Here is a 23396-nt window from a genome sequence, read left to right as displayed (position 1 = left end):
CTGAATGTTTATATCGATTATATTTTCTGCTGCAGATTTTATAACACAAGAAATGAAACGTAAATGTATTTTGGAGGGAAGCATTTTTGGGAATATTTTTTTCTTGAGACAACATTCCTTAAATGGGAACCGTGCCTTGAAATCAGGAACATATGGTCACCCTATATTAAAATATTCCACAATCAGGAATATATGGTCACCCTATATTAAAATATTCCACAATTAGCAACATATGGTCACCCTATATTAAAATATTCCACAATTAGGAACATATGGTTACCCAATATTAAAAAATTCCCCAATTAGGAACATATGGTCACCCTATAATAAGATATTCCACAATCAGGAACATATGGTCACCTTATCTTAAAATATTCTGCAATCAGGAACATATGGTCACCTTATCTTAAAATATTCTGCAATCAGGAACATATGGTCACCTTATCTTAAAATATTCTGCAATCAGGAACATATGGTCACCTTATCTTAAAATATTCCACAGCCTCTGATATACTCCTTTAGTCAAAAAAGTCCATTTTTTATGGAATAATGTGTGATCAGAACTTGGTTTAAAAATAACACCATATTTTAACTTTATAGAATGTCTTTTCTACCATATCAGGTGGTTAATTTGTAAGGTTAGATCACATATTTTTAGTCATCATCATATGATTGAACTTGTAGAATAATATAATGAGTAAAGTTTCATAAAACACTTGTCAGAACTTTGTTGAGAGAATACTTTACAAAGTAGCAGCAGTTATTCAGGACTTATCACTTGGACAACCTCTTTCTTTATGACTAAAATAAAATTTGATTAAAATAGTTTCAACTCCAATGCATGCTAAGTGTATTTAAGTATCATGAATGCTACTGCATGGAATAGAAGTAGTTTACTGGATATGTGGTTTCTAAAATAATAAATACACCATTTTGTACATATTTGTAATTTTTTTGAGGGGGGGAGGTTCAACTCATAACTTGCATGCAATCTGTGAACTTTAATTTTGTCATGTAATTTGTTAATAATGCTGATATTTTAAAAATAATTGGATCCTTTGTATAATTCTTCACAAAGGGTCTGTAATTTAGAGATTTTTGTTCATTTTGTTGCAAACATATTTGATAGATACTTCGTAAAGAGTACACTTAACCCATGAATAGGTTTAAAAGAGAAGTATTCTGTATCTTTGTAATCTAATGAAATATGGGAATAACTATATTTTTCCAGTTATTGTTTGACTTTCTGGCTTTCAAAAATGACATAAGATTTTGGAGGGAAAAAAAAAGCATGGTGGGAATGTCTGTTCGAACTATCATCTGGCGGAGTATAAGCCAAGTGATTGTTTTTCTTTATCTACTGGATGAAGACACCAGTCTCCTTGTTCTTATTCCTTCTGGAATAGCATCTGTTATAGAGGTCAGAGTTCTTTTTTTTTCTGTGTTCTCAAAATATTTGTGAAAGCAAAGGTAAAAAATACTAATCTCATAGGCAGGAGAAATTTATTGGGTGTAGTAATACATATATATACTTTAATACTGGATAAATCTGTCCTATTGTGATACATTTTGGTATTTACTGAATAATAATATGTATTAAAAGTTTACATCATTATTGAAAATAGATCCAGAAAACCAAGATTTTATTACTGCAGGTACTAACTTGTTATTTCTCATCATCTTAGCCTAATATTCATCTAGCTTACACGTTATTATATTGATCACATAATTCCTTTTTCAGTTTTCTTGTTCAAGAAATGAAGTTTGTTCTATACTCTATATTTAACAAATTGTTTTTGTTTAAAGTTAAAATTCTAACATGTTCATCACTTAACTTTTTTTTAGTTGGTAATAGTAGGTAGTTATATCACACCTCTGTATAATGTATTTTGATCGTGATACTACATATAAAATAATATTATATGTATTGTTAAATTGTACTTGTATATTAAACATACTTTTTATATTCATTGTTTATGGTTGTAAAAAAAAAGGATTGTGTCACTACTAAACTAATTGCTTATAGTTTATAAATCCAGTACTGCTGAAGACACTTTACATACCAAGACATTGTTGTTAATTGTTACATCACAAAACTGTTTATATACAGTTGAGTGTAACTGTACCATTGTCACTGAAAACATTTAATTCATTCTTTTCTTGGGTATTATCTCATAAATTATCCTTCAAGCTTCAATATTTAAAGAATTTTCACTGCTTTCTTTACAGTTTTGGAAAGTGACAAAGGCACTCAAACTGCATGTTACCTTTAAAGGAATAATTCCTAACTTTAGGGTAAGTTATGTCTTCCAACTTTTCATTAGTGCATGAGAATATGTGTAATATAAATATATGTTTTTAACTTTACAAGTGCGTGAATGTATTGAATTGGTTTCACAAGTAGGAATCAGTGTTAATGCTGTGATACGTAAATACAAGTTGGTTAAACATTTTCACCAATATTTATATTTTAGCACTAACCTATTTTGGAGCAACTTAATTTTTGTAGATTATCAGTTGTTAGTAAATGTTTCAAACTTTGTAACATGTAGATAGATTAAATGATACATGTAGGTTTAGGAGTATCTCAAAACTACTTATCAACTCATCCAACAGAAAATTTAATTTTGTGTTTTTACAAAACTACAAGGATTAAAGATATTTAAAAGTAGAAATAACTTTATATGCTAATATAACTTGCACTTGTCATTTCCAAGAATTAAAGCCCGTACCTTAAGCTTACATTTAAAATTATTTTTGAAAAAAAACATTAAACATACCTGCTAGTTCATAATATAGCTAAACCTGTATCTTCTTTGTGCAAAGCTTGCACTTTCTACGCTTTACAGCTCAGTCCATATAAGTATTAATTTAAAATAAGGGCATACAAGGCTTTAGGTTTTAATTTGAAAAAACAAAACAAAAACATAGATTAGAAGTAATCAGGTAAACTGTGTTACTCTTCAATGTTGAAAAACATGCAACCATAGCAAAGAGATGTATAAAAAAAATTTCTGTTCTCAACATAGAGTTTGCTTGTAAGGCTGGAATTTCTTATCATTTACTCTCTCCTGGTTCTTGAGATGGATATTTTGGACATGCTCATAAGAAATTCCATCCTTACAATTATTTCACTGCAATAAAACATTCAATTTATATTTTCATGGAGAAATTCTAATGTTTTGTTACATGCATTATTTTTTTATTATTATTTCATTTTGGTGTGTATGTATGTATATGATGTGTGTGTGTGTGTGTGTGTGTGTGTGTGTGTGTGTGTGTGTGTGTGTGTGTGTATATATATATATATATATATACATATAATTTTACTTATGAATATTTTATAGTTTGAAAGTTCAAGTGCAAGTGAAAAACAGACAGAAGAATATGATTCACAAGTAAGAAATTTTTTTATGTAATTTGGATATGCGCTTTTTGAAATTACAATGTGTAATAGGCTTCAATCCCTTAGAGAATAAAGCTAAAATCTGAGTAGTTGTTGGAATCTGTTAGTACTTATGAATTCTCAGTAAGTTTGTGTATAGAACTATATCAGTTTATTTATTACAAAATCAGTTTCATTATCCAGCAAATTTTTCTTGTTTTTGCAATAAATACTGAAGGTATAAATTTAACTCCAGTCATTAAACTTATTGTGATTTCATAAAATACATTTTTAGCAAGTGTTTTGATAGTTTATATTACTCCATTTTTGAGTAGTTTAATATTGGATAAAAAAGTTTGATGAAGTAAATTGGTTGAATAGTATATTTGATTTCTATTTTTTTTCTTTTGTTAGAGTATGAAATACCTGTCATTCCTGTTATATCCCCTGTGTTTGGGAGGAGCAGTCTATTCATTATTTTATGTACAACATAAAAGGCAAGTTTGTACACCAACACTACTATATCTGCTTCATTATGTGTGGTATTTTTTATTACACAGATTGTAGGGAAATTACATAGCATTTGTGATGTTTCTGTGCTTAACAGTTTATCAGATTCATTACAAGTTTTCAATTTAGAAGGACTTGTCAGATACCTGATGTTCCTGTGCTTAACAGTCTTTATCAGATTCATTACAAGTTTTCAATTTAAAAGGATAGACACTAGGAACTAATACCAAAAACGTTAAGATTTCTACATATATTTTAACTAGTTTTACTGTTTAACCTATCATAATTTTATTAAAAGGTAAAATAACTGGGGAGTAAATCTTTTCACAATATTCAAGATAAATAGCTCAAAAACAAAAAGTATCAGTGATCCGGGTATCCATGAGTAACACATTATTACATGCCTACATTAGTGGTAACTTACAGTTACATATATGTTTGAACATATTGTAAAGCAATGCTATTGATATTTCACTTCTCTCGGCTGTAAAATAAAGAATGGTGTTAAAACTTTTGCCTTTCAGGTTCATTTATTAAATTTTAATAAAAGTGATAAAAAAAGCTAGTTGACAGTTCTGGAAATCATACTAAACTCAGTATCCTGGGTTTTGAAATATCACTACATTTTCATAACATAATTTTTTATTACTTAATCCATTCACTACCAGTACTTGAATGTTTTTTAGCTACATACCGATGAATCTAGCTGTTTTACATATTTTACGGAAAGAGTAGAGTAAAAACAAAACTTTCCTGTACAAATATCTATTCTTAATAAAAGTGTGTTATGTACTAAATGCTTACATCTATGATAATTCAAATACCAATTCTATCTTCACAGTATTACTTCAATCAAGTGTGGTCACTTCTATGGATGCTTATTTTGTGAAAATTTATAATAAAATGGGAGAGTTTTTTCTTAACTATTATTGAAAGGTTTTTTATGCTTACAAAAACATATACACACAAACATTGTGAGTATGAGTATGCTTAAAGGGTTCTTTTTTTTAATGCAGCTGGTATTCCTGGTGTATCCATAGTCTCGTTAATGGTGAGCTTTTAAGTTATTTATTTTCTCGATTAGGCTTAGATTGAACATTTTATTAAATACTAAATGTTGACAACCTGTAATTACCAAAGTTGTTGTTACACAAGATTGAAAAGGAAGTTCTTGTAATGTACATACAGAAATGATTCTCTCTTTGTTTTTACTTTTAATAATCATAAGATTTTTGGTTGGTGTCTTCATTAATAATTATAATATAATTTTTCAGTTAGATAAGGTGTTATACACAAGTATGAAATTGTATGTAAATTAGGAAAAAATATTGCCTCTTTCTTGAAGATATATTTTAAATAACATCTATAGTTTTATTTTGTGACATACCTTCTAGTTGGATTTGAGACCAGGAAAGTCAGATAGAATAACAGATAATTAATACATTCAATATACATTTATCTGTGGAATAAAATAACCAGAAAAGTCTGAAATGTTTGAGAAAAATTGCTCTCTTATTATATAACTAAATATGATTAAAATGGTAGGGGACAATTCCTTTCTTCTCTACCCTTCCAGTGAAGGGGAAGTGTGTGTTTGGGTAATTGCTCATTGTTAGCTATGTAAAATGATTTTTAAATCGTCCGATCCTGAGTAATTATAATGATTTGTCTTTCTTTTTCCCGCCTACTAAAAATGTTTTTATACTTAATAATCATTTGGTTATAGGTTCTATGGAATTTAAGTTCAATTATTGTAACTGTATGTTTCAAAAGTTTAATAACCTTAGTTTCAGTTTACAAGTTTTGAATACAAATTTGGTTTTTTTTTTTAGAAAGGGGTCTTACAACTTTGACAGTGATTATAAGCTTAAATTGGATTACGTTATTGTGAACATAAAGCTAGACATTCCTCCAAAGTCACTTTAATTAACACTATTTCAACAATGATTAGTAAACTGTTCGTACATATCCTAACTAATTGTAAAAATACCATGGATACTGGAGACAAAAAAAAAATAATTGTGAACTTTTCAACTTGGTTGTCAAAATGCAAAAGCTATGTTATCAGTTAAGTTCATTAAATAATTTTTTTACTGATATTTGTTGTTCTGTAACATATATGGTTTCAAACAACTATTAATTAACATCTCCAATTTAGAACAAGCTCAAAGGTATTATAAAATGTATTAAAAAATACAACTTCAACTTTAAAATCAATTTGAAGTTTTATTTTGTGATTGCTTTAATTGGAGAAAAGATTTGAAGTTAGCTTACAAAACTTCTAACCCATTCTAGGTGTTTATGCTTTTGGATTCCTCTTCATGCTACCTCAACTCTTTGTTAATTACAAACTTAAATCTGTGGCACATCTACCTTGGAGAGCTTTCATGTATAAGGTAAGGAATTGTAATTATTTGAAATGAAGCAGCTTTCAAGAACAAACTCGTTTGAAAACCAGACTTACAGACATTCAGGAAATCTTTAAAATACCATAGATATTGGACACAATTAAAAATGTGGACTTTTCAACTTAGTTGTCAAAATGAAAACGAAATGATATCAGATCAGAGTATTTTTTACTCTAACACGTATGGTCTCAAACAACTAGTTAAAACTTCCAATTTGGAATGAGTTTGGAGGTATTATTAAAATGCCTTTAAAAAGATTATAAATAGGAGGAAATATTAAAATATTGCCCAAATGAAGTACTTGTTTCTGTAGCCATTTATTTGATGGAATATAAGATACTTTGTTTTCATAATTCAAAATTGTATAATGTAAATATAGCCGAACGTTTCATGGAATTTCCTAATTGATTAACTGTTGACATTCATTTAATCGATTATTCTCACATAAGACTAATCTTCCTATTTTCAGCTTTTGTTTTTTTAAGACATTTTAAAACTACTCTTCATTTAATATGATAGACATCTTCAGGTACAACAGTTTAGGATTAAGTTACTTTTTTAATCTTGAACTGTTGTACATGAAAATGTATCGTATATATGTTATAGTATGAAACAAGCTGAAAATATGAACAATACTTTTAAACCTTTTACTGCATAGTTTGGATATATCCAAATAAACATTTATTCCCACTAACTGTGAAATTCGGATTTTCCCCACTGCTACCAAAAAAAATTTCCCTCTAGTGTGACATGTGGGAGTATCCTCTGTACTTGAAACAATTGCCAAACCTGCATGTGTGCTGCCATCTGTGTTCTATGCCGTGAAACCTGGATGTTTATATGCTTCATTACAAAATTGCCAACTTTGCAGGAACATATTTAGAATCTATATAGAGACCGTTTCTTTATATCTTGGATATTGTTATTTAAATAATTTGTTTTATATTTTGTAATAAATTTGGCCTCTTAATGACTTAGTTTTTGACTATATTTATCCCATTTACTGGAGAACACTTTTCTTGTAATTATTTTGTTTAAATCATTATATTTCACTATCCAATATGGTTTTCTTGGAATATTACTGTCAGATATAGAACATACAGCTGTTTTCAATATTGAAAAAGTAATACTTTTATTTTTGGGGCGGATAATTGACACTTTTTTAGGAATCAGCCTGAAGAATAATTGTTTTTAGATTTCATGTAATAAAACTATAAATATTTTTGACACTGTGTATGTGGTAGATGTTGTATTGTATTTGTGAAGATACATTCACTCTGATCTCAGAAAAACAGTACATATACTATTTTACAGTATGTAATGACACTAGTTGACCTCTTGGAAGATATTAAAATAATTCATAAGGTGGAAATAAGTGTTGTAAGAAATACTAGAATTACAGTAATATGAAAAAAAAAGGCTTGATTATAGATGTTTTTGAATTTTTTTTTTCAATTCTGTCATCAGTGTGAAAACTTAAAAATATTGAACAACTTTATAAGTATTAGGAACATTCTAAACTTTTAACTATCCATACAGTAAGGTCAAAGTGTTTATGTTATGACTGTCTATTCAGAATTTAATTAAAAATTTTTAACATGAATATATGTCAATAAACTTGGGATGAAAATGTAGTTTATATTTCAAACATTTTTATTACCTAAGTTTCACCTTTATGACTATTTCCAGACAAAGAATAGCAATGCTTTTTTTTTCATTGTACAAACTATGAACTTTTACAGAGTGCCATTCAAGATGATATTACATATTTGGTGTCAGAGTTATCAACTATTCATTTTACCCTACATTAATGATTTAATGACAGTTTGTGATAGAGGAAAGTAAATACAGATACAACATACAGGAACACTGAAAAACAGTGTCTGAGTCAGCCTGATGTCATCAATTCACAGAAATATCTTGAGTACAAATACCTTTGTTACTCATCTGCTTTTCTATGTATAACAGATTTGTACTTTTTTTATTACAAATGTGTCATATTTCATTTAGGTATGCACAGTAAATTTGGAATTGTAGTCAGTATTCTTTATCCAATACGAGACCAGTCCAGTGGACCAAATCCATGTACATGACACTAATGAATGTTCATAGAAAAATTGATTAATCAAATTAATCACTCAACGCTAAATGTAAATGAACCTACAAAAACAATCTTGTTAAATTTCTATAATATTGTAGAACCTTAGAAAACAGGTAGTGGGTCTTAACTACTAATTAACTCGGTAACCTTTTGCTGGGTATTTCTGGTCATAAAACACATGAAGGGTAGTAGTTCTTCAATCAAATTCTCATGAGAAAAAAGACAGTTGTAATATTTTTTATAAATTTTGTATTGATGACTTTTTATCCTAAAATGTAAATACATGGATTTTCCAGGCTTTCAACACTTTCATTGATGATCTTTTTGCATTCATCATCACTATGCCCACAGCCCACAGAGTTGCTTGTTTTCGTGATGACATTGTCTTTCTTATTTACCTTTATCAAAGATGGTAAGTACATAGATTAAGTGAAACATTTGTGTAAGGTTACAAACATTCATTGCACGATGAGACAAATTGAGATTGAAATAAACCATATTTGTTACAAAATTATATTATTTAGAACTTTTTATATGTCAGTTAAGTATTACACGAAATTGAAATACTTATAAAGACTTGGAAACCAAATACATTATGATGTGATTGTACATATGACATGGTTTTTTTTTATACTTAATGTTGTACTTTGATATAAGTTGAGAAAATTAAGTTAACATACATCATAAAACAAATAGTAACACATCATTAAGCTCTAGGAAGTTAATCTGGAAGTCTTTTAACAACAGCATTACCATACTTACATGATGTGTGAATGTTTTATAATATTATAGTCAGTTGCATAAAATAACTTACTAGGGGCTTGTGTTAAAATTCACTCTATCGAATCCTCTTGATATGATGTATGGAATGAAATGCACATGATTTTACAAAGAAGAGTTTTATTAGTGTAACAAAACTGACCTGTTTTCTACAGGTTGTATCCAGTTGACAGGAGTCGTGTGAATGAATTTGGTGAGTCATATGGGGAAAAAAATGAGAACTCAAAGAAAGACAAATGAAAAGTCAAAGAGAAGAAATTCATTATGGTGTGGTGTACGTTACTTTGTGTTCAATTCTTATGATAAGTATCATTCCAAGACACAAATTTATTTATACGAGTTGAAACTTGGTGTCATACCTTTGACATAGCAGAAAGTCAATAGGAACATGCCAGTCAGAACAGATAAGTTTTTTTTTTTTATATCTAAAATTGAACAATTTGAGATATTAAAGTACATTTTTTTTTCTTCCCTGGTCAATTGCTTTTAATATAACTTCCAGCTTATCAGATTTGTTTTGGTAATTAACTACTGCTTTCAAATACAAGTTTTAATATGATGATATTATGATATTTTGATATCTAAGAAGTTAACATTTTAAATAGATCATTGTACATACTGCTAACAGTTACTTTCAAACAATGGAATTTCATTTTCTTCACAGTACTTTTCAACTCAATAAGAAAGAAAATGAGTAGTCATGCATTATTTAAAAAAATGTATCATTTTTGTCTACTAGCGTGTTCAGGATATTATAAGAATTCTTTGTGCAACATCAGGTAAACTCTGTCTCTTACCAAAATATATGAGCTTCTCTGGATATATTCAGTTTTTTGAGAATCCATTGTTTTTATAAGAATATGTAAAAACTTTATTTCCTCCAAACTGGGAAGATTCATTAAGACATCTAGAACCAAAGTCATTCACACTGGAGCTGTAGTAAACCCAGTTCACATATTTTGTTAGATGCACATTTTAGATAGGATTCTCTCTCGTTTAAAATTTATAATGAGCCACATGTCTTCAGTTTAGTATAAACTTGTGCCATTCTTCAAATATGTACTCTCTCTGATGTTTATATTCAGTAACAGCAGTTGTTGAAACCACTAGGGTTGTAGGGTTGCTTTTATAACATGGTATTTTTGTTATTCAGCTTCATTAGTAGTAATATAAACAAGTCTTTACAAAAAGTATTTAATAAAAATATTGCTCTTTTCTTGCACTTTAACATACATGTGCAAGGAGATGGCCTTTCTCTACAATAGAAATATGGTGTACATATATTTTTTATTAGTAGTTTCATAAAAACTTTTCAATGAAATTGGAATTTTTATTTCTAGAAGCCATTGGACTTGTTTCTATTAGTTGGCATTGGCTGAGATTAATGCAGGTTTATTGATAAATAGCTCACAGTGGTGAGATACTAAACAGATGAAGTCTTAAACTATACTACCTGTTTTAGATGGTTACAATTATTCTTTAAACTGGATATTGAACAGTTTTTTCCTTCTAATCTTGTATGTTAGTGGATTAAAACCTAGCTTTATCAAGTCATTTAACAGAATGCAACTTGATTATCCCAGGTAAAATCCTTTGATAGAAACAAATGAATTGTTGGAATAAAATTTTGATCTGTAGCAAATTAAACGTAATGGAAATGTTGATAAGTATTAGTTAAATGTATTTATGAAGAGAGATAGTCTAGAAAAGTTTTTTTTTAGATAAATATGTAAACTAAAGTTGTTACATTAAGCTGGAATGGATACTAGTCTTTTTTGTGTTATTGTTTTCTTTAAGAGAGTTTAATAATAATTGATTAACTAGAGCTATCTACAATGTAGTTAAAACATTGAAACAATAGTGACTTGGCTGCCCATTTGTATCTCTAATCTGCATTTTGCAAGGGGGTTATATACATCATCATAATTGTTCTTATAACAAAATCCTTGCCCTGGTTGGATGCTAGCTTAAATTATTTTTTTTTATCATAACCTAGATATTTTGTACCTAATGCATAGTAGTATTCTTACTGTAATAGTTTGAGGTTTGAAGTAAACATGCAAGATTTCATACATGAAATGTGTTTGGATTCTTAATAAAGAAATTTAGTTATGATGTTGCTTAATATACTTGTAATATAAGCATCTGTTGAAAAAAAAAAAGAAATAGATAATATAAATCTAATTTTATGAAACACAAAAGTGAATTTTAAAGTGCTTTATTTTCGGTAAGTTATCAGGAACGACTCCTGAAGCTCAATGGTTAAAACACACTGACTATGACTAATTTTTTTTATGATTCACAAATCTTACTCAGAATATGTTAAGTCACGATTCATAATTTTAGTGGAAAGTCTGGTTTACTAAGCTTTTATTGTATTTCACAACCTATAAACTATGAACACACTTTAAAAAAACTACAAAATATATTTTAGATAATCTTGGTTTTCTAGAAAGTTGGAAGATGTACATGTATGATGTTTAAAGTTCAGCTTCTAACTCATCAACAATATGTGAGAAGTCTTGTGCTGTATCTGAAACATGTTACCATCAAAATTCACTTCATAACTTCCTTTAAAGTAAGGAAAGTTTGTATTAGCTTTCTAATACATTTGATGTGTGTAGAAAAAAACAACTAAACTAATACATGACATGCTGTTGAACTGTAAGTGGCCTTAGCAGCCATTGTGAAGTCATTCTCCATATAATGACCCCCAGCAACAGGGATAACATATGTGATGATAGCTTGGCAACACCACTGAAAAATGGACAGTAGGGACACTGGTAAGATCCACACACTTCACAGATGTTTAGAACGTATAGATCATAAGCCTCATAGATCACTTCTTTGAATCGTTCTGAGAAAGGATAGAAAAGGTGGTGGAAGCTCTTATTTACTTGGATAATACACATAATGATTGTTAATTGAATATAATTTCTTAACTGAAATACAGGACTGTAAACTAAAATCATAGAACGTGAATTTCATAACTAGAACCAGGATTTTTTTTCTTTCTGTAAAAAAACTGACATTAAGCATTTAATCTGGAACTTTTAAATTTACTGTGAATGAAAGGTAAAGAAAATGTTAATTTAATTCACAATATTTATTATACCATAGCTAAACTAATATAACTTTTAAGGAAAATTTTAATAATAACCTCTTTAAAAAATATTTAGGGAGAGTTGCCTAATCAGGTTAAAAAAAGGGCTCTTGATGTGATGTGATACAACAACTAAAAATGACAGAATTGAGGGGAAAAAACCAAAGACAATTGTATATTTCATAAATACTTCATTTATTAACGACCATGGTTTGGCCACTAAAGGGATCATCCTCATGATACCTTTACTAGTGAAACCATGGTCATTAATAAATGAAGTATATAAATTTACAATTGCCTTTGTTTTTTTCCCTCAATTTTGTAATTATGGAGTTTCATCAAGTACTGACAGTTTCAAGGATCAACTAAAAATGAACTTACCAGGAGTATAATAGTCATAAACCCTAGCCTTCAAGTAGCGAGTTAAGTTAGCCACAGGGTACCATCTTTCTACTGTAAAATTCACACATAACCAGTCGAAGTCCAACTGAAAAATAAAGATAACAATTGAAGTTTTCAGTTTCTGTAATGGAAGTTGACTGTAAATTTTTTGTCATTGAATTATTGTGATACAAACTTTACTGTTACATGAATAAAAATGTTGTATAAAAGTATGGTGTTCAAAGTGTTCATAATCATTTACTGTACATACCTGTAAACAAACTAACATCTCCTAAATTAACATTTATAACTCGAGCTTCAGGTAAGGCTTCAACTTAAGAATGTATAATATAATTATTTAGCTTGTAAATCCATACTTACATACTCAAACATAAAAACAGCTGATCTTGGGATAACTCTGCCTCGTCTCAGTCGAGGCACTACCTCCTTACGAACATAGGAATCCATAATAGGTTTATATATCATGTATCCTGTTGGCAGAGTAATTTCTATTACAGCTACTCCACTAGTGGGACTTTCTGAAAGCAGTTTCCACCTTGAAAACCATAAAAAATGGAGTCATAAGCTTAATTTTAAGATTAATCTAATACCTGTGTATCATAGAAATTCTCTGCATACAAAAATAGCTCAACTTTTGGGTTAATATAACAAATAAATATCTTTATAGAAAACTCGTAAGATAGAGGAAAAAATTCAACCTTAGTGATGAAATAATATAAGTTTTCATGTAAACACAAAACATGGGACAAGATAAAAAGTTTTGATTTTTGTGTCAAAAGTCATGAGAAAAATGTGCTTTGTTTCAATACCTGAGAAATACGTTACTAGTTTTTCAAAGGATATTAAATTGTAGATGTAAAGATTTGCTAAAATAGCAAAGCAAAAGATTTAATTACCACAAATATGGAACCACTGTAATCCCAGAACAGATTGTTCTGGAATAAAAAAAGATTTTAAAAATCCTTGTTTATTTTCAACTCTAATTGGCGCTTATGTATTCTGTATGATTTTACAAGTTTATTACTAACTAAAAATAACGTAATTCATATATTTATCCTCAACATTTTATTAGTTATGAAAAATGAAGCTTTGCTTTGTGTTTTTCAGGACAACTATGTCTGATTAGTTTTTTTTTTAAGAATATGTAAATTGTGGTGAATTCTATATTGGCAAAATAGATCATTTAATATTAAGAAGAAATTTACATAAATTTCATGTTAGATGTCCCCCCCAAAAAATCACACTATATGCCAGCAAACATTTTAATGAATGTATTTTGAATAATTATAAAATTTTAAAAGAATCATATTTGGGCATGTAAGGGAAAACATAAAAGATTATTTTTCAAAAAAATATTTTACAAATTTGTTTGTAACCACTTTAAATGGATAGAAGTAAGAGGACAGAAGTAATTGATTGAAGAAATTAAGAAAGGAGAGAAAAAAAACAGAATAGTCTGATATTCCTGTATTTTGTTATATATCATCTAGTACAAGTCCAGCTTGGAATAATGGTAAGTCAATGGATCGTAGTTGACTTTAAATTACTTCTTTAACCATGTAGTTTTAGCTAGTTTACTTAAATAGTAATACAAGTTTCATTCCACAATAAGGTTACTAATAATATCTATACATATTAGCTAAGGTCTACCTTGCACAACTTTCAATGTTCAGGTGAGATTTGTTCCGACCATGGTAATGAGCAGCAACTGACAAATCGAAGGATTCTAATGGTGGCTGGAGAAGAAGGAAATCTCTGTCTACATTGTATTGGATATCTAACTGAAGGACTGCAAGTCCCGAGCCTTTAGCTTGTATTTCCACATGGCCCCACACATTAGGTGCAACCTAAACAAGTGAATTGTATATCAATATGTTACGTTGATTGACCAAAGTGTTCTTTGATGGATAGGATGATTGGTACATAACATTCCATGTAATCAGAAAATGTACATTTTATTACTTTATACCCATAAATCTGATAAAAGGTTCATAAAATATCGGCATAGACATGTACACTAGTCATCACAGGGGTTTTACCTTGCAAATAAATGATGTACCCTGAAATATTGTTATTCCCAGTAGCAACTTTATATTTTTTTCATTATAATAACCAAGCTTCCAATTAGTCTTATACTTTAATTTCACAGATTTGTATCTTACCAATACGGACTTGGAGGCAGCTAAGTTGTCTTGGTCTACCTTAAGCTCACCAGTTTCTCCAGGATTGGATGAAGACTCAACTTGCAAAGTCATTTTTGTAATATCTCTCACGTGAGTCCTGAATGATGCTTCAATAAGTGCTTGCATGGCAACAATAGTATCCTAGTGAACAAATATAATTTAAATTGAATAGTCAGAAATATAAAATATTAGAATACATAAAGAAATTAGTTTTGTTGAACAGTTTGTTTGTTGAATTTCATGCAAAGCTACTCATTAGCTGTCCTTAAGTTAAAAGTAATAGTTTAGATGGAAGGCAGCTAGTCAACACCACCTACTGCTAACTCTTGCGCTACTCTTTACAAATGAATAGTGGGATCGACTGTCACATTATAACACCCCCATGGCTGAAAGAGCAAGCATGTTCAGTGGTAGGATTCAAACATGACAAAACACTAAAGTAATCTAACAATATTAATAGAAATATCAGATAAGTTTTGAATAAAACGTAATCACTGTATTTTAGTAACGGGTATGAATTTTGCTAAGTATAAATAACCTCTGTAGCAAATGGATACATCTAGTTTAATATACAAACAACAGATAACTTATAATATTCTAGACACAAACGATAAAATTTAGTTCACAACTTAAAGTATCTATTTATCTAAAGAATGTGTCTTGAATACAAGAAAAATAAGTAACCACAGTATTCTAGTAGCATCAGTACATGTACATGGATCAAAATCTGTCAGACGAGACATTCCAACTTACATTATTTCTTCCCAGTGAGTGGATTTTAATTACCATTGACTAAACCAAAATAGCTGAAAACACATTTATAATTCAAATGTTAATTCGTTTTCTTGGCCTAAGCAAACTTAAATGATTGATAAAGTTTCTAGTCACATGACAAAATACATACTTGAGTTGAAATGAAACCAGCATCATAACGACGCATTGTGTTCAACCATCTTACTATCTGGTCTTGAATAATACCACCATGCCGTACATACACCATCAAAGCATAAGCTGTAGCTTCCACTGCTACAGAGTCCCATTTGCTAGGAAATCGTGGCATAATGAAAGGTCGTTGATTTTGATAGACTATTTCTGGAGGAGGGATGGGTTCTGGACTCCAGTACACCAACCCCTCTAGTTTAAAAAAAAAAAAGATTATTATTACATCTTTTATTTTGTAATAATTTTTACTCCAATCATGAAATATCCAGGATTTTGTAAAAAATGAAACAATGAAATTTAAACGAAATCCTTAAAATGTGGTTTTGTATTTTTTTTTTACAATTTTGTATTCAACCTAGTCACAACTGAACTATACTTTTTAATATTCTGAAACTTTTTTAGACATTTATCACTTAGGATGTAACATTGTTGACTGAAGTTTATGTTTTATTACAATTACAGCAGGAAGTATCATTTATTATACAAGCTATATTAACGGTTTTACTAATTCAAAAGTTTCACCAGGATTGAGATTTTCTCCAACTGACAACCACCTGAATTTATTATTTTACAGAGATGAACCAACTGTGTAGTCAAAGCTATATATAGGTAAATGCCATTTATCTTCTTCTAATTTGGGTAGTGTTTACCCACTTCTCATAGAAGGGGGAACCTAAGTTCCTACCCTGCCACAATTTGGCCTGGAGCATCAAACAGGGGAATTTACCCTCTTTTTTATTTGCCACTACATCAATGAGTTGAATAACCAGTAAACAGAGACAGATTTGTTTTCTTCATGATCATACTGAACCAAATTTATTATTTGTTAGTAATGCATAACAACTGGAAAGTGCTTTCTATGTATAAAACTTAAAAATAAAACATAGAGAATGAATTCTATTTCAGATTTAGCACATGATATTTGTTGCTTTGGCTTTTGTCATCATGTTGTGTTACATGCTATTAAAATTTAAACCATAATACACACACACCTGTTTCTCGTTTCATCTTATCTAGCATATTAAATCCTACTTCAGCCTCAACACTTCCAGCTACCATTAAAGCATAGGTGACAATAGCAACATCGTATGGACTATCAAGCTGGGGTAACTGACGTTCTAAGTACAACACTGCTCGAGCTCGGGCATTTGCTGCCTCTGTACGTAGCCCCTATAACAGAAAACACTCATTATTAGATAGTTAATAACACAAAATACAATATATATAATGATTTTATAAACTTGTGTAGAAAACAATAAACTATAAAGACTATTATATACATGAAAAAATATTTTTTTTGTCAATTTTAATTCTTACAGATACTATATGTATCAACAAGTATACACAAACTTGTCAAACCTAACTTTTAAATCAGGTTTCTCAGATGTAAGTAGACTTTCTAAATTTAATTTCATGAAAAATAAAGATTTAAAAGAAATTTTTTTCTAGTATTAGAGTTATAAATCTGTCACGTGAGAATCTAAACATTTTACAATACCCCAGGCAAGCTTGATACTTCAGCAAGAGTGATTGTCACATGAGCTGTTAATGTTGCATTTCTTAGGAGTCCATTTTCAACTTGTTGCATCTGTGTAGATAAATATTTGTAAAGAGCCACATGTATCATTGATACAAGTATCAAGTATAATGATTTTCTTCATACTTGAAAATTACTTATGTTCTAACTTAGTTGAACTAGAACTAGCTGTGTTGAAAATACACTGAACATAGCTAAATATGGCTTTACTGTTGCAAGGAAATTCCTTCATGTTAGAGAAACAGTATTGGCTAAAAAAGGTGCTACAACTAGGTTAAATAAAATGTGTAAATACTGACTAATATTCTTTCTAATAAATAATTCTTTTTTTTTTCATTTATAAAATATTTATTTTACTGAACACATCATACACTTAATCTAGTAGTGACTTAATAATATTTTTGCAACCAGATGTTGGTCTTCCCAGTTCTTTTCTCCAGTTTATAAGTATTACATAAATACCATTAGTGCTTTGAAACTAGTTACACACACATCCATAGCACATAACACTCCTCATACACAAACATTCCTAGTACCATGACACTTGTTATACATGCACACACATACACCCCTAGTACCATGATGCTCCTTATATGCCCACATCCTATGCACCATGACACTTATTATACATGCACAACTATCAACATGGCAGTCATAATAAACACACTTCTAGTGCCAACATGCTTATTATACACATACATTATTAGCAACACAATAGTTATGAAAAATCTGTTGACTAAATCTATTAAATTAGTAAACAAACCTTTTATTAAATGTCTAAAATAGTAGTATTGTTTCCTTTAAATATATGTTTTCAGCACAGTACAAAAAAGCACTGCCACATTTCAGTAGTGAAACTTACAAAAAGTCACTGATTTTCTCATAAATGGAACCCCAATGTTTTTATGTTTATAATTCACATTTTATGAAAGAAAAGATATTATCTTCACCTGTGGATCCATTTTTCTGTTCCATGAATGTTGAACAGTTTCATAAAAAGACCCATCACTTCTTTGATATTTCAGCACAAACTTAATGGAGTCGGATATAACTTTAGGATCTATGAAGAGGTAATTCTCCCAGTCGGGGTACTGAGCTAAGTTGTATATTCTAGCACAGTAAGCAGTCAACCTATATATAACCCACAAAAGAGAGGTGTCAGAATTATCAATATTTCTAACTTATAATAATCACTAAAAGCACTCAACACTTAAGTACTGTTTATTCTGAGCAGGTGTAAATAAAGTAATCTTTAGTATCTAGATCTTGTAATACATGGTCACTCTTCCCAGGCATTATTTCAAGATGTAATGTATAGCAATACATTATACATATGAATAGATCCAACAATAGGGGGAGGTTTTCAACAATTTGTATAAATCATTAATGTTCAGATCTAGAAGAACATGCACATTTTATGCTTAGGCATATTTGAATTAAGTGCAACTGTAAGAAAATTTAAAGCTAGCATTGTATAATCATGTTATCACTAAAAACAAATTCAAAAAGTGACAATTGCAGTATAGTGCAGCATATATATATATATATATATATACATATATATTCAACATAAAGAGTTATTGAGAAGTTGCACAACATTAGTGAAGCATCATGTGGAGTATGATATCCAAAACAAAAATATGTATGACAGAAACACTGTTTGTCCACCAGAGGGATGATCTGGTATAAAGAGGCTAGAGTCTTATACTTGGTACTCACAGCAGAAGGACACACATTAAAAATTCAAGCTTACACTTATACAGTGCACTGATGTAAATGGATGTAAAGGTCCTTTTGCCAACATGCACCCAGACATAGGCACAATTGCAATATCAATGATCACCAGATTAATGAAATGATTACTAATTACTAACTAATTTTTATATTACTAAACAACCCCATAATGGCTAAATAGTGCATAGGGTGTTTTGTCATAAACATTTCTCCTTTGCATGTTATCATTCATGTATCGTCTTCTATTTTTGCAATTTTCTGAGAAAGTTACTTGAATTATAAATAACTCTGTAGAAATACAAATACAGAAAAACAAACAAACTATAAATTGTGAGTGACATATGACAATAGAAATTTTACAAACATAAAACAGAATATGAACTTTTTAGAGGTGAGTTGATGTGTTAAACACTTATTACATTATTCCAAAATTTTCAAAAAAGTAACGAAGGTCTGTATGAAATTTTTAAAGATACTGTAAGGGATTATGTAATGTTCTTCATAAAGAACTATTAAATTACAGAATTATTTAAACACAAACTATTCACCAATATGAAGCAATGAAACATAAATTATATTTAACAAAATATGTTTAAAAGCATTTTTAATGTACAATTTTTTCTTTTAAAACAGGAATAACTTATGAAAATCAAAACTATTCAATTTAGTTGAGCAGGAAAGAAATTACTGTATTCTGTTATACCTTGATATCCACATAAACAATCAAAACTGAAACCTAATCTCTCCTTACCAGACACTTGGTTCTTTTTTGAACATGGTGAATGCCCCATCCATCCAAAACAACATCTGGTGAACATAAACTGAAACATTTATATAAACTTATCAGAACAGTAATATACATTTTTGTGTTCTCTTACTAACTTTCTTCACAATTTCTGTAATGTGAATATAAATAATCAATACTTCATGTGGTATACTGCTGCAAAGATAAGAAAATCATAGCAGTTTATTTCTAAAACATGTTACGAAGAAAAACTCTGCATAGAAGTCCAATTGTTATTCAGAAAAAATGGCACAAAAGATCAGATACATACACTGTCATTATTAATATACTATTCAGCTTATACAATTTTTGCATAATCAATAAATTAGTTTGACAGGTTTAAAGAAGAAACAATATATTTCATTATGTCTATTTAAAGAATTGGGGATACTTTGTGTAGAAATACTAATCAGGGTCGTAGGAAGTGGTAAGGCCATGGCCTGACCACTTCTTCATGACGTGTATAGCTACAAATTATGTATTAAAACTTGCTTCTTTTAATTCAATATATTACATTGTGTATACAGTAAATTGGAATAATACTAAAATAACAGGATCGTACAATGATGAAAAAAAAGGTTAAAAACAATTGAATCCTATCACTATCACCAAGGAAACAATCTTTCTCAGAACTTCAATGAAAACAGCAGAAGATGTAGTAAAAAAATAAATATATAAAAAGTAGCAACTAATTAATAATTTGACTTTGGTGGTCATCTATATAATAATACACTTGTTCGTGTGTCTGTTATGGAAATGATGTGTGCACGCATACATATTTAGATATTAAAATGCATGCGCATTATCATGACAGACAAAAATTTAGTATTATTATAATAGACTAGCCAAGACCTGCAAGACATTTGCACTCAGATTAGTGTTTTTATTGCAACAGTACTTTTTTAAATACAGGATTTATAGCATAATACAAAAGAAATCTAATCATAGACAGCAAAATCATGTCATACTATAATTCTGCTGTTAGTATGCCTTATAAGTATGTGCAGTAAGAATTTTACCTATAAAAACAGTGCAAGCACCTGCCTGCACCAGAGAGCTGGAAATCTCAGCAAACAAGTTACTACAACTGCTCTATGAATAAAGGGATAACTAAAAAAGTTGGATGTAAATATTCTTTATTAACCATTTAATACAATAATGTTCAAAGCTTGAAGTTTTCAAAAAGATCTGATGTTAGGTCATATAATAACATTATAAGTTTATTTGTAGATAATATTAAATACAGTATAGTTTAGTCCTAATTAAACTAATATAAAAAACATACATGGTACATTGTTTCTTTATCTCTTTATCGAACTTAGGCCTAATATTAGTTAAAGTTTATAAAGTATGGCCTAAATACAAGTGGGCTTACACATTTCGGTTTCTATGATTACATTTTGTTTGCGTTATTCTACAAATCTTGTATTTAAAGAAATACTGTTGCAATAAAGATACTAATTTGACAGGAAAAATTTTGCAGGTCTCTGCTAGTGCTAGTATATAATAATGGTCATGACATCAATACATTATATATGGCTTACTTTTAGTGCTTTGAACTTGAAAAAATATATGTTTACAATACCTCTGTTTAGAAATTCCAGGATATTTCTTGCATCACTTCCTACCAACTGATTGGTCAGTCTTAGATAAACCAGTGTATAGAGATTATAAGCAAAGTTAAACATAATATGTTCTCCAGATTTCACAGGCAGAGCAAATTTCATATCCAAAGTATTCACAAAGTGGTCTTCTGGTAGAGGGGCTCCCACAATATCACCTATAATATTTTATAGGAGATAATTCAGAATTAAATATACGTATGTCATAGCACAAATTATTGATTTAAAAGTGCAAGAACTTTTTATTATAGGAAAGAAATTAAAATTTTGAAATATGAAAAGTTTGTCAGGAGAAGTATAAACATGCATTGTGTACTTAACTGAGAGTTATCTAATATATATATATATTATGTGGAGATCATACAAGACATGAAAATGAACATAGTATATGCTGCACATGTGTGTGTGATGATTATTCATAAAAATATTTGGTTTGTTTTGAATTTCACACAAAAATTTATGAGAGCTAACTGTGCTAGCCCTACCTAATTTATTAGTGATAGACTAGAAGGAAGACAGCTAGTCAACATCACCCATTCCAATTCTTGGGCTACTCTTTTACCAACAAATAGTGGGATTGATAAATGCATTATAATGCTCCCATGGCTGAAAGGGTGAGCATGTTTGGTGATGAGGAATCGGACCCGAAACCCTCAGATTGCGAGTTGAGCACTTTAACCACCAAGCCATGTCAGGCCTCACAAAAGTCCTTAATTAGTGTTTGATAAAAAATACTTCTTAAAGTGTTCGTACCAATAATAGACACTTTTGCTCTTGGTGATCCAAATATATAACGTCTATACATCTGCTCAAAAGGAATGATAGGATCTTCTGTGATGTTTATGTCTAGAAACTTTATGTTGTAGGCCTGGTTTCTGAGATCCAATAGTAGTGATGTGTGACGATAAACTGGTACACCATCAGCCTAATAAAAAAATCTGTGTCATATCACTAAATCATAAAACCAACTTTTATTATTTTCTACACTATTCAAGTGGCTTTAGACTATAAAAATATTTAGTTTTTGCTTTATTTAAAAATATATTTATTGCATTGTTTATATAAAATGGTAAAATATAAAATATAATTTCAAAAAAGCAAATTTTGAAGGGATGCGACAAGAGTTACCTGTTGTGAATTGGGCAGCTGAGTTATTTGAAGACACTGATCAGATGTGGAAAATTTTTAAAAATAAATTTTCAAATATTCAATGTAAACATATTCCTAATAGAAAAAAAGGGTAGCTACAAGTAAAAACCAGGTAAGAAATAAAATTAAAGAAAAGCTTCATAAACTTAAGAAATTTAAATTGACTGGTATGACAGGAAACTTAGAAGATTATAGAAAATCAAGAAAGTTGGTGAAACAGGAAATTATGACATCAAAAAGGATCTATGAGAAGAAGTTGGCTAAAAGTGTAAAAATTAATGGTAAGGATTCCTTTAAATACATTAAGGGGAAACAAAATGTTAGGATAGGGATAGGACCCTTGAGGTATGATAAGGGCTAGTATCTGATGATTATGAGATGGCTGGGTTATCAAATTTTACCTTTTTTTTGGTTTTTACTAATGAAGATTTAAGAAGTATTCCACATCTTGATTAATTGATAAATTGGAACGATCAAATAAGATGACTGCATTAATTCTGAGCTGGTTAAGAAAACATTGGGAAGTTTAAAAAATGATAAGGCTCCTGGGCCAGATAATATTTATCCAAGGGTTTTGAAAAGGGTTAAAGATTGGATATGTGAGCCACTTGCTACTATTTTTTGTCAGTCCTTGAATAATGGGCAGGTACCAGAGGATTGGATGTTAGCTAATGTAACTTTTCTTTTCAGGGGAGGTGATAAAAATTGTCCCAGTAATTATAGACCTATTAGTCTTACATCAGTTGTGGGAAAAAT

General features: G+C 29.6%; 2 protein-coding genes across 3 annotated transcripts in view; one reads left to right on the top strand and one right to left on the bottom strand.

The window, feature by feature from the left end:
• LOC106478549 (cleft lip and palate transmembrane protein 1-like protein) overlaps window positions 1-11263 on the top strand; it is a 28707-nt gene extending 17444 nt beyond the window's left edge. For both annotated transcript variants that reach the window (XM_022382158.1, XM_022382159.1), the window contains exons 9-16: window positions 1232-1420; window positions 2230-2295; window positions 3348-3398; window positions 3800-3882; window positions 4912-4946; window positions 6191-6291; window positions 8701-8816; window positions 9340-11263. In XM_022382158.1, coding sequence (XP_022237866.1) covers window positions 1232-1420; window positions 2230-2295; window positions 3348-3398; window positions 3800-3882; window positions 4912-4946; window positions 6191-6291; window positions 8701-8816; window positions 9340-9424 — 726 coding nt within the window. In that variant the 3' untranslated portion in view covers window positions 9425-11263. The remainder of the gene's footprint in view (window positions 1-1231; window positions 1421-2229; window positions 2296-3347; window positions 3399-3799; window positions 3883-4911; window positions 4947-6190; window positions 6292-8700; window positions 8817-9339) is intronic.
• A 274-nt stretch (window positions 11264-11537) lies between these two features.
• Window positions 11538-23396, bottom strand: part of LOC106478544 (CD109 antigen-like) — a 98884-nt gene continuing 87025 nt past the window's right edge. The window contains exons 22-33 of the mRNA XM_013939093.2: window positions 22245-22416; window positions 21455-21649; window positions 19837-19906; window positions 18302-18482; window positions 17313-17402; window positions 16807-16984; window positions 15777-16006; window positions 14852-15013; window positions 14340-14536; window positions 13050-13224; window positions 12669-12774; window positions 11538-12041 (exon numbers count right to left, since the gene is read on the bottom strand). Of these exons, the coding sequence (XP_013794547.1) occupies window positions 11824-12041; window positions 12669-12774; window positions 13050-13224; window positions 14340-14536; window positions 14852-15013; window positions 15777-16006; window positions 16807-16984; window positions 17313-17402; window positions 18302-18482; window positions 19837-19906; window positions 21455-21649; window positions 22245-22416 (1974 nt within the window). The 3' untranslated portion in view covers window positions 11538-11823. The remainder of the gene's footprint in view (window positions 12042-12668; window positions 12775-13049; window positions 13225-14339; window positions 14537-14851; window positions 15014-15776; window positions 16007-16806; window positions 16985-17312; window positions 17403-18301; window positions 18483-19836; window positions 19907-21454; window positions 21650-22244; window positions 22417-23396) is intronic.

This window comes from Limulus polyphemus, unplaced genomic scaffold (assembly GCF_000517525.1).
Source record: "Limulus polyphemus unplaced genomic scaffold, Limulus_polyphemus-2.1.2 Scaffold223, whole genome shotgun sequence".
In the NCBI taxonomy this organism is placed as follows: Eukaryota; Metazoa; Arthropoda; class Merostomata; order Xiphosura; family Limulidae; genus Limulus; species Limulus polyphemus.
The sequence above is the reverse complement of the archived record's forward strand: the minus strand, read 5'-3'. Positions and strand labels throughout refer to the sequence as shown.